Source organism: Microcaecilia unicolor, chromosome 8, assembly GCF_901765095.1.
Source record: "Microcaecilia unicolor chromosome 8, aMicUni1.1, whole genome shotgun sequence".
In the NCBI taxonomy this organism is placed as follows: domain Eukaryota; kingdom Metazoa; phylum Chordata; class Amphibia; order Gymnophiona; family Siphonopidae; genus Microcaecilia; species Microcaecilia unicolor.
In genome coordinates, this window is record NC_044038.1 from 188,840,882 (window position 1) to 188,864,674 (window position 23,793).

At 48.7% G+C, this 23,793-nt stretch overlaps 1 protein-coding gene across 1 annotated transcript in view; it reads left to right on the plus strand.

Annotated features, from left to right (window-relative positions):
• KIF3B (kinesin family member 3B) overlaps nt 1–23,793 on the plus strand; it is a 313,913-nt gene that overhangs the window by 21,583 nt on the left and 268,537 nt on the right. Inside the window, 3 exon segments of the mRNA XM_030212076.1 lie at nt 4,956–5,108; nt 5,111–6,417; nt 15,414–15,515. Of these exon segments, the coding sequence (XP_030067936.1) occupies nt 5,021–5,108; nt 5,111–6,417; nt 15,414–15,515 (1,497 nt within the window). The 5' untranslated portion in view covers nt 4,956–5,020.

Here is a 23,793-nt window from a genome sequence, read left to right on the forward strand (position 1 = left end):
AGATAACCCGCCCTCTCCACCTGATTCTCCCCCACCATCGCCTTTTAGTATAGGTGTACACTTAATCCCTGAACCCCCAGAGTACCTTTTTGATCTAAGAGAGTTAATACATCCTCATTGGGACCCTGCTCCAGAAGACGATCCCAATTGGGACCCCTTCACCCGATATCTGACATTGTGTGAACCTTTGTTTGAGAATTGGACACTAGGTCCTAGCCGAACGGTTACAGACACTGCGATCCTGTTTGGAGGAACTTTAGGTTTACAAATAGAACAAACCGACGACCTCCTAATAAGACCAGAAACTGGTGACGTTGTAGATTTCTGGATTATCACATACGCCGTACTGGGCACTGATTGGATACCCTTTGTGTTCATTAGAGAGGTTGGATTGGGACCTTTGGAAGTATACAGTCTTTTTGTTATCCCCGACACTCCTGAAAGAGGAGCTATTAGAATTTACCCACCCTACCCAGTTATTAGAATGTACCAACCCAACCCAAATTCTTCCTAATGATATATCAATCTTTGGTATACCTAGGAATATTAATTATAGCAATTACAGTTCTGGTTAGGACCCTAGGATTTATTGTGTTACTCATTTTCATTAACCGCCAATTACCTTTGGTACAATCCAGATCTTACATTTAACCATGAAAACTACCAACATGAAGTCCTTAGTCTTCCTCCTGTTATGTATGCTCACCATGCCCATGATACAAGGAACACAATATCTAGCAAGTTTTCTGCAACAATTCACGACCACTTACGAAATAACATTACCCACTACCAAGGACACAACCACAATAACCCTTGATGTATGTTCTTACACTATGTGTGGGGAACATCCGGTACAGCAGTATTTGTCTGCTTTTGAGGTATACCTGTGTCCCTTCTCCAATTGCGGAAGTTGGGCACAAGTATGGTGGTATACAGGTTCGTGGGTCCCCTACTCAGGTAGTGAGATTCCAGATCTCAAAAAGAGCATTTCTATCATGAAATTGCGAGTGACTGGCCTTTGTCCAATGACCAAATGTAACCAAGTGGCTATCACTTTCAGAGGAGTAACGGCCACTACATACAGAACTTATTCCATAGGAATTGATGCCACAGGTAGAGATCCGGTTGGAACGTTCAAGATTATTCCACCCCCAGCCCAACCTACAGCGCCAAATCCTTTGGTGCCAACAAAGATCCCAGAAGAAAAAATTCCCTACCAGATCGTGCCAATTAATAATTCCAAAGATTTAATAGCATTAGAAACAGGATTTGGAGAAACAAACCTATGGCTCGAATGGGCACATTATACTACAAAGAGCTTGAATGTCTCTAATTGTTATTTTTGTTCCCATGCAAGAGCAGAACCAACGGTAGTTCCTTTCCCTTTAGATCTCCAAAATGATCCAGATGGATTTTGGTGTATGTTAGAATTATTGCAGGTAAAAGAAAAAGTCAATCAGTCTTGTCAGCATCTTGACAAGCACCACCCCTACTTGCCCCCTCGGATGAGGGTTCCACCTGCATTCAGGATTCCAGATCCTGCTACCAGATATCATACATGTATAGAACGATATGGGGTGAGAAATACACGGTTTTTAGGAAATTTGACCAATTGTAATACAACCTTAGGAAATGGGACTCTGAAAAATCTGAACCTAACCCAGTTCTCACAAGGTAGAGCAGACATATGGTGGTACTGTGGAACCCGTACTATTCGCCATACACTTCCTAACAGTTGGACAGGCAGATGTGCCCTAGTCAAATTGGTAATTCCAATCATAATAGCATCCCTACTCCCTCCTCCCAGCAGCTCTTCCTCACGAGTGAAGAGAAATGCAATGCCTGGATCTTTTGATGATCGGGTCTATATAGATGCTATTGGTGTTCCAAGAGGGGTCCCTGATGAGTTCAAAGCCAGAAACCAAATAGCTGCAGGATTCGAATCTACCTTCTTTTGGTGGGCTACTATCAATAAGAACGTAGACTGGATTAATTATATATATTACAACCAGCAGAGATTTGTGAACTACACTAGGGACGCAGTTAAAGGAATTGCAACACAATTAGACGCCACCAGCAGGATGACGTTGGAAAATAGATTAGTTCTTGACCAACTTCTAGCAGCGGATGGCGGGGTGTGCCAAAAGATAGGTACACAGTGTTGCACCTTTATCCCCAACAATACAGCTCCAGATGGATCAATCACCAGAGCTTTGGAAGGCTTAACCTCACTGTCACAAGAATTGGCAGAAAACTCTGGCGTTGATACATCCTGGACTGGTTGGATGGATAAAGCTTTTGGTAAATGGAAGACATTTATCATTTCAGCAGCCACAACTATAATCATAGTGGTAGCAATTTTTGTGCTAGTAGGGTGTTGCATAATCCCTTGTGCTAGAGGCTTAGTAGACGCTTAATGAAACCGCAATTCACGAAAAAGACAACAGCAGGACAATATTGCCGTGTACGAAAATCTCCTTCCCAACACACAGGAGATGACCACATTGGGACTATCTCCCTTGAGAAGGACCAATCGCTATGCAACTGCTAGAGACACTAGAGAGATGTCTGCATCTGTATAATCAGGTAATAGCACACACAGGGATACAATATAACCTATAAAGCTTTATAAGATAAGATATAATCAGTATATAACCAAGAATTAATGATGAAATAGATAAGAATAAGATAGAATCTGCATATTAAAGGGTAGAAGTATAGTAACTATAAGTTTTTGTATAACCATAGATATAGATAAGTAGGAAGGATAGAATAATTGAAGTGGTGCCAGGTTGGTAAGCTGAAACCAAATAATTCAGACTGTACCGGTTTGCATTGAGACACAGAAAATTTGATGGCTTGTAGGATACCTTCTGGAATGGATGGTACCATGGTACATTAACCCTGGTGTCACCCTATGGGATAGGGTGAAGAGGGGAATGTTAATATATGGCCTGGTTTAGATCTATCACTGGAATTGTGATGGACAAAGCCACAGAGCCAAAACTATCTGAAAAGGTACTGATTAGGCCAAACAAGTAACAAATGAATTAATATTTGAGAATCTGCAGAAAGCAGTCTGAACAATGATTCAATAAACACAAACAGGTACAATGTTCAAATAAAATATAGCACCTGTAATGAGAGAAGGATGGATAAAATGGAAAAAATGTGGCTCTCAAATGGGGCTTATTTTTTTATATTAATGTATAAAATGATACAGAGATCAGAGATATTGTGATGAGAGGGTGTTGCAAAAACATTATGTGAAACTGGTATCTCAACAGAAAAATATGTTAGTACCCGCAAAAAAACAGTTTGTTCTAAAACATGTTGGACATAACCGGAAAATGTGGCAACCTGTTGAAATAGATGGAACGGAAGGAGCTGGGTACAAATGCACAGATGGCAGGACGCGAAAGTATAACCGCAGAAATTGAGAATAACTGACAAAAATGTACCTCACATAGACTTCTATGGAGAGGTAAGTGTATAAAAGAAAGAGAGATTCTGGCTTAATTTGGGAAGTCGTCCTCAGCACTTCTCAGACGGCGGAGCGCTGTGCTATTGAACCCAGAATCTGTCGATGTCTGTACTGAATTGAAACATTGGTAAGAATAATAGCTTTCTATCTGAAATCTATTTCTGTCTTTATTTCAAGTATTCCTTATTTTACTAACTAAACAAAACTAAACACACACCAGACACTCATTTGGTGCATAAAATACTGATAGATTCTAATAGACTATATGTGGGAAACATAAAGGCCCAGAATATACTTAGATCCAGAAAGACAGAAAGCAGTAGTTATGGGAATTAGTTTCGAATTGCGGCCTGTTGATGCCTGCCCAGACCAGAACCCCCATGGGACTGGGTGACGATGGAAGTAAGAAAAACAATTCAGAATCTTCTGGATGAACTTAGTACGTTCAATCCTCCATATGGAATAGCCCAAGGAGGACGAAAACGAGGTCAACCAAACAGTAGCAAAACAAAGGGAAAATTAGGTTCCTTACCATGATAATTTTCTTTCCATTTAGTCATAGCAGATGAAGCCATGAGCCCCTCCCTGTATGATTGTCTGTTTTGCAGTGATTCTGATTTTAGGTGCTGTTCTTGTTTCTGAAGTTATATTCCTTCCTTGGGAGTCAGAAACAGCCTTCAGAATTCTGTTACAGTTATAGGAGGATGAGTTCATTCCCTCCAGTTCATGTTTTGGGAGGATGAGTTTATTCCCTCCAGGGGATGCAAGTATTCCCTCCGTTTATACCAAAGTGGAGGATGAGTTATTCCCTCCAGGAGGATGAGTTTATTCCCTCCTTTTTTGATTTCATGCCCTTGTTAAGGGGCCATCGTTTGTTGTGAGGAAAGTTCATGTTATTCCCATTACGGTTTGCCATACTGCTTTGGAAGCTTCAATACTGAAGAGGCAGTGGAGCTAGCTGGCCATGAGGCACTGTGAAAAGTTGAGTGCTCTCTATCTCCCCCTGCTGGTTGATGGACACAACCCATACGTAATGGCTTCATCTGCTATGACTAATGGAAAGAAAATTATTCATGGTAAGAACCTAATTTTCCCATATTTTCCAAAATGTCTATTTTAATATGTAATGTTCTATCTCACCTAGAGCTTCTATAAGAATGCATCAGTCTTAATGTACTCTTCAGCCTTTGCAACAGACGATGTTTAATATCCCTTCTACAGAGCATTTACCTAAGGGCCTTATTGGTACTTGTGCAGTTTTGGTTATTGGCCCAACAACTTATGATTGCTGCATTTTATAAAACTTCCTCAAGACAATTTTGTTCAGAGATCAGTGGTATTGCTAATTATTTTAAATCGGATTTTATAATTGCATATTTTTATTGTACATGTATGTATTGATTATTTATAACATGATCTTATCTATCTGATACCTGTTCTCATTACACTTTTTTTTTATTATTATTTCTAGACTTGTAACACTGCTGGCCTTACAGGTAATCACCTGTGGGACAATCACCGATTCTCATCACCACCATGTCCAAGTCAAAGAGCTCAGAGTCTGTGAGAGTGGTAGTTCGATGTCGGCCCATGAATGGGAAGGAGATGCTAGCTGGATATGAGAAAGTGTTGATGTGGATGTGAAGTTGGGTCAAGTTGCTGTGAGGAATCCAAGAGGAGCTTCTACTGAGCTACCCAAGATGTTTACTTTTGATGCTGTTTATGACTGGAATGCTAAGCAGTTTGAACTCTATGATGAGACCTTTAGGCCATTAGTAGAATCTGTCCTGCAAGGTTTTAATGGAACTATCTTTGCATATGGGCAAACAGGAACTGGTAAAACCTACACAATGGAGGGACTGCGAAGCGATCCAGAAAAAAGAGGAGTTATACCTAATTCTTTTGAACATATCTTTACACACATCTCAAGGTCACAGAACCAGCAATACTTAGTTCGGGCTTCCTATCTGGAAATTTATCAGGAAGAAATCAGAGACCTCCTATCTAAAGATCAGACCAAGCGCTTAGAGCTGAAAGAAAGACCGGATACAGGAGTGTATGTAAAGGATTTATCTTCCTTTGTTACGAAAAGTGTGAAAGAGATAGAGCATGTAATGAATGTGGGGAACCAGAACCGCTCTGTTGGAGCTACTAACATGAATGAGCACAGCTCACGCTCTCATGCAATTTTTATGATCACTATTGAGTGTAGTGAACTGGGACTGGATGGGGAGAATCACATTCGTGTAGGAAAACTGAATCTGGTAGATCTTGCAGGCAGTGAACGCCAGGCTAAGACAGGAGCCCAAGGTGAAAGATTGAAGGAAGCTACGAAGATCAACCTTTCCCTTTCAGCACTGGGTAATGTTATATCAGCCTTGGTAGATGGTAAAAGCACTCACATTCCTTATCGAGACTCCAAGCTTACGAGGCTGCTTCAGGATTCTCTTGGGGGTAATGCAAAGACAGTTATGGTTGCTAACATAGGTCCTGCCTCCTATAATGTAGAAGAGACTCTGACCACCTTACGTTACTCCAACCGTGCCAAAAATATCAAGAATAAACCAAGAGTGAATGAAGACCCCAAAGATGCCTTGCTGCGTGAATTCCAGGAAGAAATTGCTCGACTAAAAGCACAGCTTGAGAAACGGTCAGTTGGCAAAAAGAGAAGAAGGGGAAGGAGGAGACCTGGTGGAGAAGGAGGAGAAGATGATGAAGATGGAGATGGAGAAGAAGGTGAAGATGATATAGAGGATAAGGAAGACTATTGGAGGGAACAGCAGGAGAGATTAGAGATTGAGAAGAAAGCTATTGTGGAGGATCATAGCCTAGTAGCAGAAGAGAAGATGAGGCTGCTGAAAGAGAAAGAGAAGAAAATGGATGACCTGAGGAGAGAAAAAGAAGCCATGGAAATGCTGGGAGCCAAAGTCAAGGTATTATGAGAGCATTATGAAAGGAGATGAAGAAGGAATTAAATGTCAAATTGTGTCTTTTTTTTTCTTGTGTATTAATAATTTAGTTTTTTTTTTTTTAATTCACTTCTGTCTATCCCAAGGCTTGTCCAGGTTGATTTTGGTCAGATAACCCTTCTGGACTTACCAAAACCACATAAATCTAATGGGTATGAATGAGAAAATGTGGTATATTTATTCATCATAAATCTGCAGATGTTATCCCTGCCTGACTCCTGTATTTTGAGACTTGGCAAATAACCTCAATGACTTAGGAAATTTCAGTGGGTACATAATTTAGATATTAAACAGAACTTCCCATTGAAAAATTAAACCAAAAAAGTTTTTAGGTCTTTCCCTCTTGTGAAATAAGACAGGAGCCTCAGCACTCAAGGTAATATCTCCAAATAGGTAATTTTGTGAATATCATGATGGTATTGAACCTCACTCCTAAGCGTGGGTATGTGGAATATGATCTCTGTCTCTGAAATTTACTGCTCTGGCTGAAAACCTGACTCAATTACCAGTCATGAGTCAGAAAATCCTTTTTGTTTTAGAAATTTATATATTTTATACTTTAAAATCCAGATTGTTCATATTGTTGCATTTGCTTTAAAAGACAGATAAAATAGAAACTCCAAGGCATTCTTCTCCTCTGATGCTGCCAGCCTATTGCATCTACTGCCTCAGGGATTTTAATATCTAGATTTTATGTTTAAAAACAATTTATTAAAGACAAATGAAGAAAAGCAATATAAACAGCACAATAGTATTTTTAACATGTTCAATATTGGACCCAGTACAACAAAGAAACCTTCCACTATCCCTCAACTACTCAACCGATTAAGCAGATATTATTATCTAGATTTAAATGCATTAATGGGGTAATTCTATTAACATAGTCACTAAAGCTACATACATAAATGTTTAGAATAATGGTGTTTACTCATGTACATGTGCATATACACACATAAATGTCAAAAGTCCACCTAAGTGCTTTTCTACAAATACCATTTTAACTTTATATAGCTTGTATTTGCAAGGAGGGGGTGCATATGTGCAGAGCTCAAACTTTATTCATGTAATTTATAGAATACTATAAGTTATGTCGGTATCTGCAACACTTAGGTGCTAATACTTACACTTGCTCTATGCTTTCTGTGAGTGGTCACGCCTAAGTGTTAAAATCATGTATGTACCCGGTTTTCTCCGAGGACAAGCAGGCTGCTTGTTCTCACGAATGGGTGACGTCCACGGTAGCCCCCTCTGATCGGAGATCTTCACTAGCAACAGCGTTTGCTAGCCCTCGCATGCACATGCACCGTGTGCATGCGCGACCGTCTTCCCCGCCTCGAAACGCGCTCGTGTTCGTCAGTCTTCTTTTTTCCGCGGCTCAGGATGGCTGTTTTTTCGGTCGGTCTGCGCCCCAAGGAGACCCCTCGTGTCTTTTTTTCGCCGCGTTCTTCCGTTCGGAAGTGGTCCGGATTCTTCTTTTCCGTCGTTTGTCTCTTAGTTAAAAAAAAAAAAAAAAATTCCCTTATTCGAGTTTTTTTTCCCCATAAGTTTTCTTTTGTTGTCAGGCGCGGCCTTTTTCGCTGCCCGTACGGGTTTTTTTCTACTTTTTTTGGTGCCATTAGCCATCATCGTGAATTTTTGACTTCGCCAGCGTGATTTTTCCGCCCATGTCCTCGAAGCGTGCCAGCGGGCTTCAAAAAGTGCACCCAGTGCAGCCGGCCTATCTCCCTCACTGATAGGCACGTTTCATGCCTTCAGTGTCTGGGGGCCGGGCATTGCCACCAGGCCTGTACTCTCTGTGTTCTCTTGAAGAAGCGGACTCAGGCGGCGAGATTGGCCCAGTGAAACCTTTTGTTCAGGGCCTCGTCCGGTGCTTCGACGTCTTCGGTACTGAGGTCCATCGTCCGGTGCGTCGACATCTGCGGTACCCAGCTGTTCTGCCGGTGATCCAGCGTCTGCGATACCGAGGTCATCGGTGGTATCGACGTTGTCGGAGGATGCTTCGTCTTCCGTAATGCAGCGTGAGGGCTGTCCATTCCCCTGCTGGTAGCGGTGAATCCTCAAGTAGGTCTCCGCCTGCCTCGAGGGCTCCTGCAGTACAGACCCCCCGGGATCGACCTCTTTCGGACCCAGCCCACAGGAGACGTTTGGATTCAACGTCCTCCTCTTCGGTACCGGGAGGTACCTGTGACGTGCTTCGTGCGAAGGCAAAGAAGCATCGTCATCGGTCGCCTTCCAGACACGGTACCGAGAGCTCTGGGTCGCCGGTGACACCGGCACCCAAGTGTCTACATCAGGAGGACCGCTCAACCTCCATACAGGAGGTGTCGATGCGCTCCCCTGTGGACAGCCCGGTACACCTCCGCGTCCTGGACAGATTCGCAGCTCGTCGCCGGTACTGGACTCCTTGCCTCTCTCATCGACAGCCGCTCTGAACGAGAGCTCAGGGCTATCCTTCCAGGGATCCTGGAAGAGCTGTTGCGCTGCCGGTACTGACGACTGAGGCGACGGCTGGGCCCTCGTCCGTGGTGAGGTCTCCTGTACCGACATCGGCTGCCTCCCAGGTGGACTCCCCGACGACATCGATGGAGGGAGCTCCATCGCCGCTGGTACGGGGTCTTCCTCTTGACGCACCCCCGTGGTCATGTTCCTCGGAGTCGAGGCGGGCACAGCTTCGGACAGAAGTTCATGAACTGGTGTCCGACACCGATGGTGAGGCCTCGTGGGAGGCAGAGGAAGACATCAGATATTTAGCAGATGAGGAGTCTGACGGTCTTCCTTCTGATCCCACTCCCTCCCCTGAAAGACAGCTTTCTCCTCCTGAGAGTCTATCTTTCGCGGCCTTTGTCAGGGAAATGTCTACGGCCATTCCCTTCCCTGTGATTACGGAGGATGAGCGAAGGGCTGAAATGTTTGAGCTTTGGACTATCCTTCGCCACCTAAGGAATCGTCCACAGTACCCATGCATCATGTCCTCAAGAAGACATTGCTGGCGAACTGGGCGAAGCCACTAACTAATCCCCACATTCCCAAGAAGATCAAATCCCAGTATCCGGAGTTGATGTGGACTCAGTTGCCTCACGACTCTGGTGTGGTGGATCTGGCCCTTAAGAAGGTCAAGAGTTCTAGAGAGTATGCTTCGGCGCCCCCGGGCAAAGACTCTAGAACCTTGGATTCTTTTGGGAGGAAGGCCTTACCATTCTTCAATGCTCATTTCCAAAATCCAGTCCTACCAGCTCTACACGAGCATTCATATGCGGAAACAATGTGCGGCAGTTGGCGGACTTGGTAGACAAGCTCCCTTCTGAGCAAGCCAAGCCTTTTCAGCAGGTGGTCAGTCAGCTGAAGGTGTGTCGTATATTCCTGGCCAGGGGTGTTTACGATACTTTTAATGTCGCGTCCAGGGCCGCTGCTCAAGGTGTGGTGATGCGCAGACTCCCATGGCTGCGCGCCACAGACCTGGAGAATAGGCTCCAGCAGCGGATAGCAGACTCTTCTTGCTGGGGGGATAATATTTTTGGAGAAAAGGTCGAACAGGTGGTATTCTCCCACCGGACGCCTTCAGCATCTACCTCAACTGGTAGACGTTTTTATGGGGGAAGGAGGACTGTTCCCTATTCTTCTAGTAAGCGTAGTGTCACGTCTGTGGCCGTGACCACCCTCAGCCTTACCGTCTTTCTGGGGGTCAGCAGCTCTGCTGGCTTCTGTCTGTGTTTGTCTTGTCTCTAGTCTCTGTGCTAATTGCTTCACTAGACCTCACCTGTGTGCGCTATGCCTCTCTAGGGAGCCAGCATCTAAGATGGCTGCCACCGGCTCTGTGCCAGCTTCCAAGATGGCTCCTGCTTTTCTTTCCTGTGGGCTCACTTCCTATGTGTGTCAAGCCTCTCTTTGGGGTCAGTGTACTTCCTGCTTCTGTCCTGCTGCTGGTGACTCATCAGTGAGAGCCTTCATAAGGAAGTGCTGTGCTTGCAGTCTGGGCCTTTGCATAAAGTGTTATGCTTTTAGGCCAGGTCAGGTTAGTAAGTGTCTGGTGCACTACTGCTTAGCCTCTCTCTGGGTTCCAGCCTAGCTTCTTTCTGTGTCTGTGCCTCTGTTGTCCTTCCGTGGGGGGTCTTCCCTGCCACTGTCTGCGGACTGCGGTCCTTCCTGGCTTACCCTGAGTTGGGGTGAAGCCTCTGTCTGTGGACTGCGGGTCCTTCCTGGCTTATCCTGTGTTTGGGGTGAAGCCTCTGCTCCAGGCTTATCCTGTGTTGGGGTGAAGCCTCTGTTCCTGGCTTACCCTGGGTTGGGGTGAAGCCTTTGTCCGGGTTTGTTCTCTGTCTGTATGCAAAGCCTCAGCCTTTGTGGGTTCCCCAGTCAGAGTGTGGAACGGCTGTGGCTTCAGACCCTTGGCCTGTTCTTCCTGGTTACTCTGTTTGCTGTGCTGCCTGCCCAAGACCCTTGGCCTGTTATTCCGGGTTTGCTCTCTTTACCCTGAACCCTGCCTTGCCTAGCCTGTGTGCCTACCCTGCTTGTATATCCTGTGGGTATATCCTGAATCCTGTATCTGTCTGGCTAGTGTGTATTTCCTGGGTGATTATTCCTGTATCCTGTCTCCACCTAGCTAGAGGGTGTACCCTGTGGGTATTCCCGGATCCCCGTTCTGCCTAGTGTGTTGCTGCCCATTCCTTGCTCCTGCTAGCTTCTGTATGCCTTGTGTTCCTTGGTCTGTCTTCTGGGTCTTGCTAGTGGCTGTGCAGCAGCACACTGTCTGAATCTAGTTCCGTGCCCTGTCGCCCTCGTGTATCCCAGACCCAGGGTGGGTCCTCTGGATCTTGTTCCTGCCTTATCCTGCAAGTCCTGCCGGCCGCCTGCACTTCGGAGCTCAACTCCGGAGGAACGGTGGCTAGGTGCTGGTGAAGCTGTTCCTGTCTCATCTGTTCTAGTTGCCTGCCTTGTACTACTCCAGTCCAGAGTTCCAGTACTGCTCTTCTGTGTTTCCAGTCTCGAGGTGGTCTTGCCTGCCGCTGCCACTCCTCGGCAGTGGCCCAAGGGCTCACGAACTCCAGTCCTGCCTCGAGAACCTGACAGAATGCCAAGGCCCTTGAGAACGCGACATGTAGGTACAATCCTCCCTCTCGCCAGCCTGCTGCCCAGGCTAAACACCAGTGTGCTCATTCTCGTCAACAGCGTGCGCCTCAACAGGCCCCTGTAGCTCCCCAGCAAACGCAAGTGATGGGCTTGTGACGGGCTTTTGACTGGCTCCAGCTCAGCATAGCCGCAATCAAAGTGTCCGTGCCGGACGATCTACCGGTCGGGGGGAGGTTAAAATTTTTTCACCAAAGGTGGCCTCTCATAACCTCCGACCAGTGGGTTCTTCAAATAGTCCGGCTAGGATACTCCCTCAATTTCGTTTCAAAGCCTCCAAATTGCCCACCAGGAGCTCAGTCCTTCAACTTCCAGCACAAGCAGGTACTTGCAGAAGAACTCTCCGCCCTGCTCAGCGCCAATGCGGTCGAGCCCGTGCCACCGGGGCAAGAAGGGCTGGGATTCTATTCCAGGTACTTCCTTGTGGAAAAGAAAACAGGGGGGATGCGTCCCATCCTAGACCTAAGGGCCCTGAACAAATATCTGGTCCGAGAAAAGTTCAGGATGCTTTCCCTGGGCACCCTTCTTCCCATGATTCAGGCAATTGATTGGCTATGCTCTCTGGACTTAAAGGATGCTTACACTCATATCCCGATACTGTCAGCTCACAGACAGTATCTTCGATTCCGTCTGGGAACATGGCACTTTCAGTATAGTGTGCTGCCCTTTGGTCTTGTCTCCGCGCCCAGAGTGTTCACAAAATGCCTGGTGGTCGTAGTGGCGTCTCTACGCAGACTGGGAGTGCATGTGTTCCCTTACCTCGACGATTGGCTGGTGAAGAACACCTCCGAGGCAGGAGCTCTACAGTCCATGCAGATGACTATTCGACTCCTGGAGCTACTAGGATTTGTGATAAATTATCCAAAGTCCCATCTTCTTCCAGTTCAGCAACTCGAATTCATAGGAGTTCTGCTGGACTCTCAGATGGCTCGTGCCTACCTTCCGGAAGCGAGGGCCGACAATCTTCTGTCCCTTGTTTCCTGGGTGCGGTCGTCTCAGCAGATCACAGCTCGGCAGATGTTGAGATTGCTCGGCCACATGGCCTCCACAGTACATGTGACTCCCATGGCCCGTCTTCACGTGAGATCAGCTCAATGGACCCTAGCTTCCCAGTGGTACCAAGCTGCTGGGGGTCTAGAGGATGTAGTCCAGCTGTCCACCAGTTTTCTTCAATCTCTGCAGTGGTGGACAATTTGGTCCAATTTGACTCTGGGACGTCCCTTCCAAATTCCTCAGCCGCAAAAAGTGCTGACGACGGATGCGTCTCTCCTGGGATGGGGAGCTCATGTCGATGGGCTTCACACCCAAGGGAGTTGGTCCCTCCAGGAACAAGGTCTACAGATCAATCTCCTGGAGTTACGAGCGGTCTGGAACGCTCTAAGGGCTTTCAGGGACCGGCTGTCCCAACAAATTATTCAAATTCAGACAGACAACCAGGTTGCCATGTATTACATCAACAAGCAGGGGGCACCGGATTTCGCCCTCTCAGGAGGCCGTCAGAATGTGGCTTTGGGCTCGCCAATACGGCATGTGTCTTCAGGCCACATATCTGGCAGGTGTAAACAACAGTCTGGCCAACAGATTGAGCAGGATCATGCAACCTCACGAGTGGTTGCTCAGTTCCAAAGTGGTACACGAGATCTTCCAAGCGTGGGGCACCCCATTGGTGGATCTCTTTGCTACCCGAGCCAACCACAAGGTCCCCCAGTTCTGTTCCAGACTTCAGGCCCACGGCAGACTAGCGTTGGATGCCTTTCTCCTGGATTGGGGGGAAGGCCTCCTGTATGCTTATCCTCCCATACCTTTGGTGGGGAAGACTTTGCTGAAACTCAGGCAAGACCGAGGCACGATGATTCTGATCGCTCCTTTCTGGCCGCGTCAGATCTGATTCCCTCTTCTTCTAGAGTTGTCCTCCGAAGAACCGTGGAGATTGGAGTGTTTTCCAACCCTCATTACTCAGAATGAGGGGGCGCTTCTGCATCCCAACCTCCGGTCTCTGGCTCTCACGGCCTGGATTTTGAGAGCGCAGATTTTGCCTCCTTGGGTCTCTCCGAGGGTGTCTCCCGGGTCTTGCTTGCTTCCAGGAAAGATTCCACTAAAAAGAGTTACTTCTTTCTATGGCGGAGGTTTGCCGTCTGGTGTGACAGCAAGGCCCTAGATCCTCGCTCGTGTCCTACACAGACCCTGCTTGAATACCTTCTGCACTTGTCTGAGTCTGGTCTCAAGACCAACTCGGTAAGAGTTCATCTTAGTGCGATTAGTGCATACCATTACCGTGTGGAAGGTAAGCCGATCTCGGGACAGCCTTTAGTTCGCTTCATGAGAGGTTTGCTGTTGTCAAAGCCCCCCATCAAACCTCCTACAGTGTCATGGGATCTCAAAGTCGTTCTCACCCAGCTGATGAAACCTCCTTTCGAGCCACTGAATTCATGCCATCTGAAGTACTTGACCTGGAAGGTCATTTTCTTGGTGGCAGTTACCTCAGCTCGCAGAGTCAGTGAGCTTCAAGCCTTGGTAGCTCATGCTCCTTATACCAAATTTCATCATAACAGAGTAGTCCTCCGTACTCACCCTAGGTTCTTGCCGAAGGTGGTGTCGGAGTTCCATCTGAACTAGTCAATTGTCTTGCCAACATTCTTTCCCCGTCCTCATACCCGCCCTGCTGAACGCCAGCTGCACACATTGGACTGCAAACGAGCATTGGCCTTCTATCTGGAGCGGACACAGCCCCAGAGACAGTCCGCCCAATTGTTTGTTTCTTTTGATCCCAATAGAAGGGGAGTGACTGTCGGGAAACGCACCATATCCAATTGGTTGCAGATTGCATTTCCTTCGCTTATGCCAGACTGGGCTGACTCTTGAGGGTCATGTCACGGCTCATAGTGTTAGAGCCATGGCAGCGTCAGGGGCCCACTTGAAGTCAGCCACTATTGAAGAGATTTGCAAGGCTGCGACATGGCCATCTGTCCACACATTCCCATCTCATTACTGCCTTCAGCAAGATACCCGACGCGACAGTCGGTTTGGGCAGTCGGTGCTGCAGAATCTGTTCGGGGTTTAGAATCCAACTCCACCCCCACTAGGCCCATTTTTATTCTGTTCCAGGCTGCACTCTCAGTTAGTTGAAGAAGTTAGGTCAATCTCAGTTAAGTCCTCGCCGTTGCAAGGCCCAATTGACCAATGCTTGTTGTTTTGAGTGAGCCTGGGGGCTAGGGATACCCCATTCGTGAGAACAATCAGCCTGCTGTCCTCGAGAAAGCGAAAGCTACATACTGTAGAGGTATTCTCCGAGGACAGCAGGCTGATTGTTTCTCACCAACTCGCCCGCCTCCCCTTTGGAGTGTTCTTCCCTTGTCTTTTGCTATGTACTGGACTGACGAACACGAGCGCGTTCGGGCGGGAAGACGGTCGCGAATGCGCACAGTGCATGCGCTCACGCGAGGGCTAGCAAACGCTGTTGCTAGTGAAGATCTCCGATCGGAGGGGCTGCCGTGGACGTCACCCATTTGTGAGAACAATCAGCCTGCTGTCCTCGGAGAATACCTTCTACAGGTATGAGCTTTCACTTTCTGTAAAGTAGGCACCCAGTTTAGCTACTTGTATTTTTGCTGTACCTATGGATAGGTGTCCAAACCAATTTTTTTTTTACCCAGGATTCACAAATAAGCAGCTGCAGTCTATAAGACTTCAAATTGTATACACATTGAATACAATTAGTCTTTCTTATACACTCTGTTCTAAGAACAATATTTATGGCATTATACTATTTGAATAATGTTGCACCTGGCTTCTAAATTTAGATATCAACTGTTTATTTTCGAAACTGTCTTTCCCAGGCCATGGAAAGTAAGCTTCTTGTTGGTGGAAAGAATATTGTGGATCAACAAATGAACAACAGAAAATTTTGGAGCCAGAAACGGCAGGAGATAGCTGAACAAGTAAGAGCTCAATTTATTTTTAAATCTTGTTTATTCACATCAGTGCACAAGGAAACTCGGAACATACGTGTAAATTACAATATGATAACATTCCTTACAACCAAAACTGTTCCCCTGTGTTTCATTTGTATTCCCCCTCTTCCCCCCTTTAATATCTCCCCTCCCTCTATCCCACCCTCTCCTCCCTCCCTTCCCTTATTTCAAGAGTTTAATATTCTACTTTTTGTCGTTGCAGTCAAAGTCTCCCAAAATGGGGCCCATATCTTACAGTAGTCATCTCCCTTTTGGGAAGCTAAGTCTGTAAGTCTTCTCCGCTCTAGGGAACACATGTGGATCATAAGTGCTCTCCACTGTGCTATCGTTGGACTTTCAGCAGACAGCCAAACTTGCAAGATCACCTTTTTCCCCATTAAGACTGACCTCTGTAAAAAGGTTTCCATGCCAGCCGGTTTATGACTTAGTATTGTAAATCTGTGAAATAATTGTCTCGGGGAGTGGTACCCTTACTTTCCACATGTCTGACACCTGTTCTGCCAGGGTTTTTCCAGAATTTATGTACCTTTTGGCAACGACCAAAACATATGGCCTAGGTGGGCATTCGCTAACCCACATTTTGCACAGTCATCATTGTCTCTTAGTGTCGCTCTATAGGCCCTGCGTGGTGATACATAAAGGCGCAGGATAAACCTAAATTGTGTTTCTTGCCAGCACCGTGTTCTCAGTCAGCTTATAGGTCCGTTGCACACAATTTCCCAGCTGTTCCGCTGTAACAGTTACTCCCAAATCTCGCCGACCATTGTCCCGCTTTCTTTAACATAGTCATATTTCTTACCTGTTCCCGGGAGAAGGCAGTGAAAGCATTTAAGTGGTATCCTTGTTTGATCATCCAGACCCAACAGTGTATTGTATATCTCCCAACTTCCCGCGCTAAGCGATGCACTGGGAAGCGACTGAATATAGTGTCTTAGTTGCATAAATGCAAATGCATCTTTCTTGTCCAGCTTGAATTCCGTGCACAAATCTTCGAATGGCTTTATCGTACCTTGCTCCGTCACCACATGGAACAGATACCTAACTCCATGGTCCTCCCAGCTCTTGAATACCTTGGATGTGTCCCCCACAGGGAATGCAGGATTGCCCCTGATTGGCAATAATGGTGAGGACGCCGTATTCAGCTCATAATGCTTTGTCAGCCATCTCCACGTCTTTTGCAAGGGTCTGAAGATTGGAGCCGCCGCCCCCACAGTCTTTTTGGTGTCTGAGGGCATATGTAACCAGCTGGCAAAGTGCTGGTGTCGAAACCATTGTATCTCTGTTTGTGTGTTTGTAAAGTATTCTTTGCTCCGAAACCAGTCAGAGAGGTGTCGCATTGAGCTTGCTGTTGAGAAGAGCCTCAAATCCAATAGGCCCAATCCTCCCTTATCTCGCGGAAGCATGACTCGCTTGATGGACATTCGCGCTCGTTTGCCTTGCCACAGGAATTTATTAAGTTGTTTATGTAACCATCTCTCATCTTTCCCACTCAAGTACATTGGCAACATTTGAAAAGCATAAATCCATGTAGGAAACAAGATCATGTTGTAGAGAGCCACTCGTCCCATTAATGAGATGGGCAGTGCTTGCCAGTTATGAAGTGTTTTCCCCACTCTGTCCTTCATTTTGTCCATATTTAACGCATACAGTGTTTTAAGGTCAGCCGGGATTTGGACCCCCAAGTATGTCACCGCCCCTTGCGCCCATTGCAGTGGAAACGTTCCCTCCCATTCTGTTACTAATTCTGGGCCTGCGGGAAGGGCTACAGATTTCTGGGTATTCAAGGTGAACCCTGAGTGGAACCCAAACTCCTCTATTGTCATTAACAGCCTCGGTAACGATGATTGTGGTTTTGTCAAGGTTAAAATAGATCGTCCGCAAAGGCTAGTACCTTCACCACCTGCCCCGAGAACTGAACCCCTTCTATGTCCGGGTCCACTGCAATCGTGCGCAACAGTGGCTCTAAGTAAATCAAAAACAATAGTGGGGATAACGGGCATCCCTGCCTTGTGCCCGCCTGTATCTCAAGTTTTGGAGACTTGACCCCATTTACTAAAATCTTCGCCGAGGGGCCTTCATATAAAGTTTTAACTGCTTTTAAAAACCAGCCATCCCCCCCCACATGTGTTAGCACCCGAAAAAGATATTCCCAATTAACTTTATCAAAGGCTTTCTCTGCGTCGAGACTAGCCATCAGCATCCTAGTCTTTGTGTCTTGACTCTGGGCAATTGACATAAGGACCTTCCTCACATTGATTCCTGAGTGTCTACCCCTAATAAAGCCCACTTGGTGTTCCCCTATCAACTCCTTCAGCCAAGGGTGCTAACCGTTCGCCAGTACTCGGGCCAATATTTTTAGATCTACATTAATAAGTGATATGGGCGGTATGACTCAACTCGATCTTCTGGTTTACCCGGTTTGGGGATTAGTGTTATCATTGCTTCATTTTTCTCCAGGAGTAAGGAGCCCCTCTGCACCACCGCTTCATAGTACTCAACCAATGGCCCACAAAATTGTATCGGCAACATCTTATAATATTCAGCTGAAAATCCGTCTGGACCCGGGGTGGAACCCAGAGGAAGGTTTTTGAGCACCTTTTGAATCTCTTGGGCCTGTATTGGTGCGGAGAGCAAATCTCGCCCCGTCTGTGTCAATTTAGGCATTCCAGAATCCACTATGTAGTCAATGGTTAATTGCTCCTCTGGGCTATCACCCCTAGAATACATCTCTGTGAAATGTTTGTGGAAGGCTTCTGTGATTCCCTCTATATTATGCATCCGTGGGCCTCTCCTAGGGAGAATAGAGGTTACCAGTTTCTTGGGCCTCTGCGTTTGCGCCACTTTGGCCAGCAATCTACCCGCCTTATTCCCAAACCTATGAAAATATAACCGGCTCCCTGTCATCTGTTTTTGGGTCCTTTCATGTATGAGGGAGTTGAGTGCCACCGTTGTGGCCGTTAAAGCATCTCGGTTCTCCGTTGTTGGGTACTGTATGTATTTATGTTTCTCCTCCGAGGACAAGCAGGCTGCTTGTTCTCACTGATGGGTTGACGTCTCCGGCAGCCCCCTCCATCGGAAAGTTTACTAGCAAAGGCCTTTGCTAGTCCTCGCGCGCCCATGCGCACCCGCGCATGCGCGGCCGTCTTCCCGCCCGAAACCGGCTCGAGCCGGCCAGTCTTCTTTCGTCCGCGCTCGGTACGGTCGTGTTACGCCGTTCGTGCCCCAGAGAGTCGACCTCGCGCGTCCTTTTCGACGTGTTTTTTCCTTGTTTTTCTTTCAAAAAGTTCGGGAAGTGCTCCGGAAGTGTTCCGGAAGACCCTTTCGGGTTTTCTGCCCTTCCCGTATTTTTCTCAACTTTTGCCCCGTAAGTTTTCTTTCGTTGTCGGGGTAGGCCTAGTTTGGCCTCGGTCGAGATTTTTCTCCCTTTAAATTTTGGTGCTTCAATTTTCGCCATTTAGGCTTTTGATTTCGCCGGCGTGATTTTTCCGCCCATGACATCGAAGCCTTCCAGCGGCTTCAAGAAGTGCACCCAGTGCGCCCGGGTAATACGCTCACTGATAGGCACTCTGCGTGTCTTCAGTGTCTAGGGGCCCAGCACCGCCCTCAGAACTGCAGTCTGTGTTCCCTGTTACAAAGGCGGACTCAGGTAGCGAGATTAGCCCAGTGGAACGTTTTGTTCTCGGCTCTTCGTCGACATCGGCACCGGAGGCATCGAGTGCATCGACGTCGTCAGCGTCCGGACCATCTTCCTTGGCTGCCGCTCCATCGACTGCATCGAGGCATCGGACCTCTGCATCGGCGCCGAGGCATCGGGCGACTGCATCGACGTCGGTGGTACCGAGACTTCGTCTGCTGATGTCGTCGGACGGAGGTGCATCGTCAGGAGTGCAGGTGAGGGCTGTCCATTCCCCTGCTGGTGGCGGTGAGCCTTCGGGTGGGTCTCCCTCTACCCTGAGGGCTCCTGCGGTACAGCCCCCCCGGGATCGACCCTCTTCGGTCTCGGCCCCGAGGAAGCGACGGATGGATTCTACGTCCTCCTCGTCGGTGCCGGGGAGCTCCGGTGACATGCTTCGGAAAGAAGTCGAAGAAGCATCGACACCGGTCTCCTCCCCGTGTCGGCACCGAGAGCTCTGGGTCGCCGAGGGATTCGGCACCCAGCAGGCATCGGCACCGAGAGGACCGCTCACCCTCTGTTCAGGAGGTGTCGATGCGCTCCACTCTGGACAGCCCGGAACAGCCTCCTCGCCCGGAACAGGTTCTGACGTCGACGCCTGCATCGACCTCTCAGCCTTTTTCTGCAGCCACTCTGAACGAGAGCCTCCGGGCCGTTCTCCCGGAGATTCTGGGAGAGCTGTTGCGCCCTACCCCTCCGGTACCGGCGGTGCTTGCGCCTCCGGTACCGTCGAGCGTGGCGCCGGCTGGTCCATCGCCCAGGTTGAGGTCCCCGACGTCGGTACCGCGTGCGGTTGCCGACCGCGGCCACCTCCCAGGAAGGCTCCCCGACTACGTCGGCGGAGGGAGCTTCGCCGATGCGGGGCGAGGGAGTCTACCTCTCGACGCCCCCATCGTGGACGTGGCTCCACGGAGTCGAGCCGGGCGAGGTTGCAGACACAGGTCCGGGAACTTGTGTCTGACACGAGGGTGAGGCCTCGTGGGAGGACGAAGAAGACCCCAGATATTTCTCTGACGAGGAGTCTGAGGGTCTTCCTTCTGATCCCACTCCCTCTCCTGAAAGGCAGCTTTCTCCTCCTGAGAGTCTGTCTTTCGCTTCCTTTGTCCGGGAGATGTCTACGGCCATCCCCTTCCCGGTGGTTGTGGAGGACGAGCCCAGGGCTGAAATGTTTGAGCTCCTGGACTATCCTTCTCCACCTAAGGAAGCGTCCACTGTTCCCTTGCACCATGTCCTGAAAAAGACATTGCTTGCGAACTGGACCAAGCCATTAAGTAATCCCCACATTCCAAGAAGATCGAGTCCCAGTACGGATCCATGGGGACCAGAGCTGATGCGCACTCAGTTGCCTCATGACTCTGGAGTTGTGGATTTGGCCCTAAAGAAGGCTAAGAGTTCTAGGGAGCATGCTTCGGCGCCCCCAGGCAAAGACCCTAGAACCTTAGACTCCTTTGGGAGGAAGGCCTACCATTCTTCTATGCTCGTGGCCAAGATCCAGTCTTACCAGCTCTACACGAGCATACACATGCGGAACAATGTGCGGCAGTTGGCGGGCTTGGTTGATGCTCTTCCCCCTGAGCAAGCCAAGCCTTTTCAGGAGGTGGTCAGGCAGCTGAAGGCGTTGCAGAAAATTCCTGGCCAGAGGAGTTTATGACACTTTTGATGTTGCGTCCAGGGCCGCCTGCTCAAGGTGTGGTGATGCGCAGGCTCTCATGGCTGCGTGCCGCCGACCTGGAGAATAGACTCCAGCAGCGGATTGCGGACTCGCCTTGCCTTGCGGACAACATTTTTGGAGGAAAAAGTCGAGCAGGTGGTAGAGTCTCTCCACCAGCGGGACACCGCATTCGACAAGTTCTCCCGCCGGCAGCCTTCAGCATCTACCTCTACAGGTAGAAGATTTTTCGGGGGAAGGAAGACTGGTCCCTATGCTTCTGGTAAGCGTAGGTACAATCCTCCTTCCCGACAGCCTGCGGCCCAGGCTAAGCCCCAGCGCGCTCGCTCTCGTCAGCAGCGTGCGCCTCAGCAAGGCCCCGCGGCTCCCCAGCAAAAGCAAGGGGCGAGCTTTTGACTGGCTCCAGCAGAGCATAGCCGACATCCAAGTGTCAGTGCCGGGCGACCCTGCCGGTCGGGGGGAGGTTGATAGCTTTTCACCAAAGGTGGCCTCTCATAACCTCCGATCAGTGGGTTCTGCAAATAGTCCGGCAAGGATACACCCTCAATTTGGCCTCAAAACCTCCAAATTGTCCACCGGGAGCTCAGTCTTACAGCTTCCAGCACAAGCAGGTACTTGCAGAGGAACTCTCCGCCCTTCTCAGCGCCAATGCGGTCGAGCCCGTGCCATCCGGGCAGGAAGGGCTGGGGTTCTATTCCAGGTACTTCCTTGTGGAAAAGAAAACAGGGGGGATGTGTCCCATCCTAGACCTAAGGGCCCTGAACAAATATCTCGTAAAAGAAAAGTTCAGGATGCTTTCCCTGGGCACCCTCCTCCCCATGATTCAGCAAAACGATTGGCTATGCTCTCTGGACTTGAAGGATGCCTACACTCACATCCCGATACTGCCAGCTCACAGACAGTATCTGCGGTTTCAGCTGGGCACACGCCACTTCCAGTACTGTGTGCTACCCTTTGGGCTCGCCTCTGCGCTCAGGGTGTTCACAAAGTGCCTAGCTGTGGTAGCAGCGGCACTTCGCAGGCTGGGGGTGCATGTGTTCCCATATCTCGACGATTGGCTGGTGAAGAACACATCCGAGGCAGGAGCCCTGCAGTCCATGCAGATGACTATTCGCCTACTGGAGCTACTGGGGTTTGTGATAAATTATCCAAAGTCCCATCTTCTCCCAATGCAGAGACTCGAATTCATAGGAGCTCTGCTGGATTCTAGGACGGCTCGCGCCTATCTCCCAGAGACGAGAGCCAACAGCTTGTTGTCCCTCGTCTCGCGGGTGCGAGCGTCCCAGCAGATCACAGCTCGGCAGATGTTGAGATTGCTGGCCACATGGCTCCACAGTTCATGTGACATCCCATGGCCCGCCTTCACATGAGATCTGCTTCAAGGGACCCTAGCCTCCAGTGGTATCAGGCCGCTTGGGGGTCTAGAGACGTGATCCACCTGTCCCGAGTTTTCTCAAATCCCTATATTGGTGGACGATTTGCTCCAATTTGACTCTGGACGTCCCCTTCCAAATTCCTCAGCACCAAAAGGTGCTGACCACGGATGCGTCCCTCCTGGGGATGGGAGAGCTCATGTCGAGGGCTTCACACCCAAGAAGCTGGTCCTCCAGGAACGCGATCTGCAGATCAATCTTCTGGAGTTACGAGCGATCTGGAACGCTCTGAGGCTTTCAGAGATCGGCTGTCCCACCAATTATCCAAATTCAGACAGACACCAGGTTGCCAGGTACTATGTCAACAAGCAGGGGGGGCACCGGATCTCGCCCCCTGTGTCAGGAAGCCGTCAGCCTGTGGCTCTGGGCTCGCCGTCACGGCATGGTGCTCCAAGCCACATATCTGGCAGGCGTAAACAACAGTCTGGCCGACAGGTTGAGCAGGATTATGCAACCTCACGAGTGGTCGCTCAATTCCCGTGTGGTACGACAGATCTTCCAGGTGTGGGGCACACCCTTGGTAGATCTCTTCGCATCTCGAATGTGAACCACAAAGTCCCTCAAGTCTGTTCCAGGCTTCAGGCCCACGGCAGACTGGCATCGATGCCTTCCTCCTGGACTGGGGGGAGGGTCTGCTGTATGCTTATCCTCCCATACCTCTGGTGGGAAGACTTTGTTGAAACTCAAGCAAGACCGAGGCACCATGATTCTGATTGCTCCTTTTTGGCCGCGTCAGATCTGGTTCCCTCTTCTTCTGGAGTTGTCCTCCGAAGAACCGTGGAGATTGGAGTGTTTTCCCGACCCTCATCACACAGGACGAAGGGGCGCTTCTGCACCCAGCCTCCAGTCGCTGGCTCTTACGGCCTGGATGTTGAGGGCGTAGACTTTGCCTCTTTGGGTCTGTCAGAGGGTGTCTCCCGCATCTTGCTTGCTTCCAGGAAAGATTCCACTAAGAGAAGTTACTTCTTCCATTGGAGGAGGTTTGCCGTCTGGTGTGACAGCAAGGCCCTAGATCCTCGCTCTTGTCCTACACAGACCCTGCTTGAATACCTTCTGCACTTGTCTGAGTCTGGTCTCAAGACCAACTCTGTAAGAGTTCACCTTAGCGCAATCAGTGCATACCATTACCGTGTGGAAGGTAAGCCGATCTCAGGACAGCCTTTAGTTGTTCGCTTCATGAGAGGTTTGCTTTTGTCAAAGCCCCCTGTCAAGCCTCCTACAGTGTCATGGGATCCATGTCGTTCTCACCCAGCTGATGAAACCTCCTTTTGAGCCACTGAATTCCTGCCATCTGAAGTACTTGACCTGGAAGGTCATTTCTTGGTGGCAGTTACTTCAGCTCGTTAGAGTCAGTGAGCTTTCAGGCCCTGGTAGCCCAGGCCCCTACACCAAATTTCATCATAGCAGAGTAGTCCTCCGCACTCACCCTAAGTTCTTGCCAAAGGTCGTGTCGGAGTTCCATCTGAACCA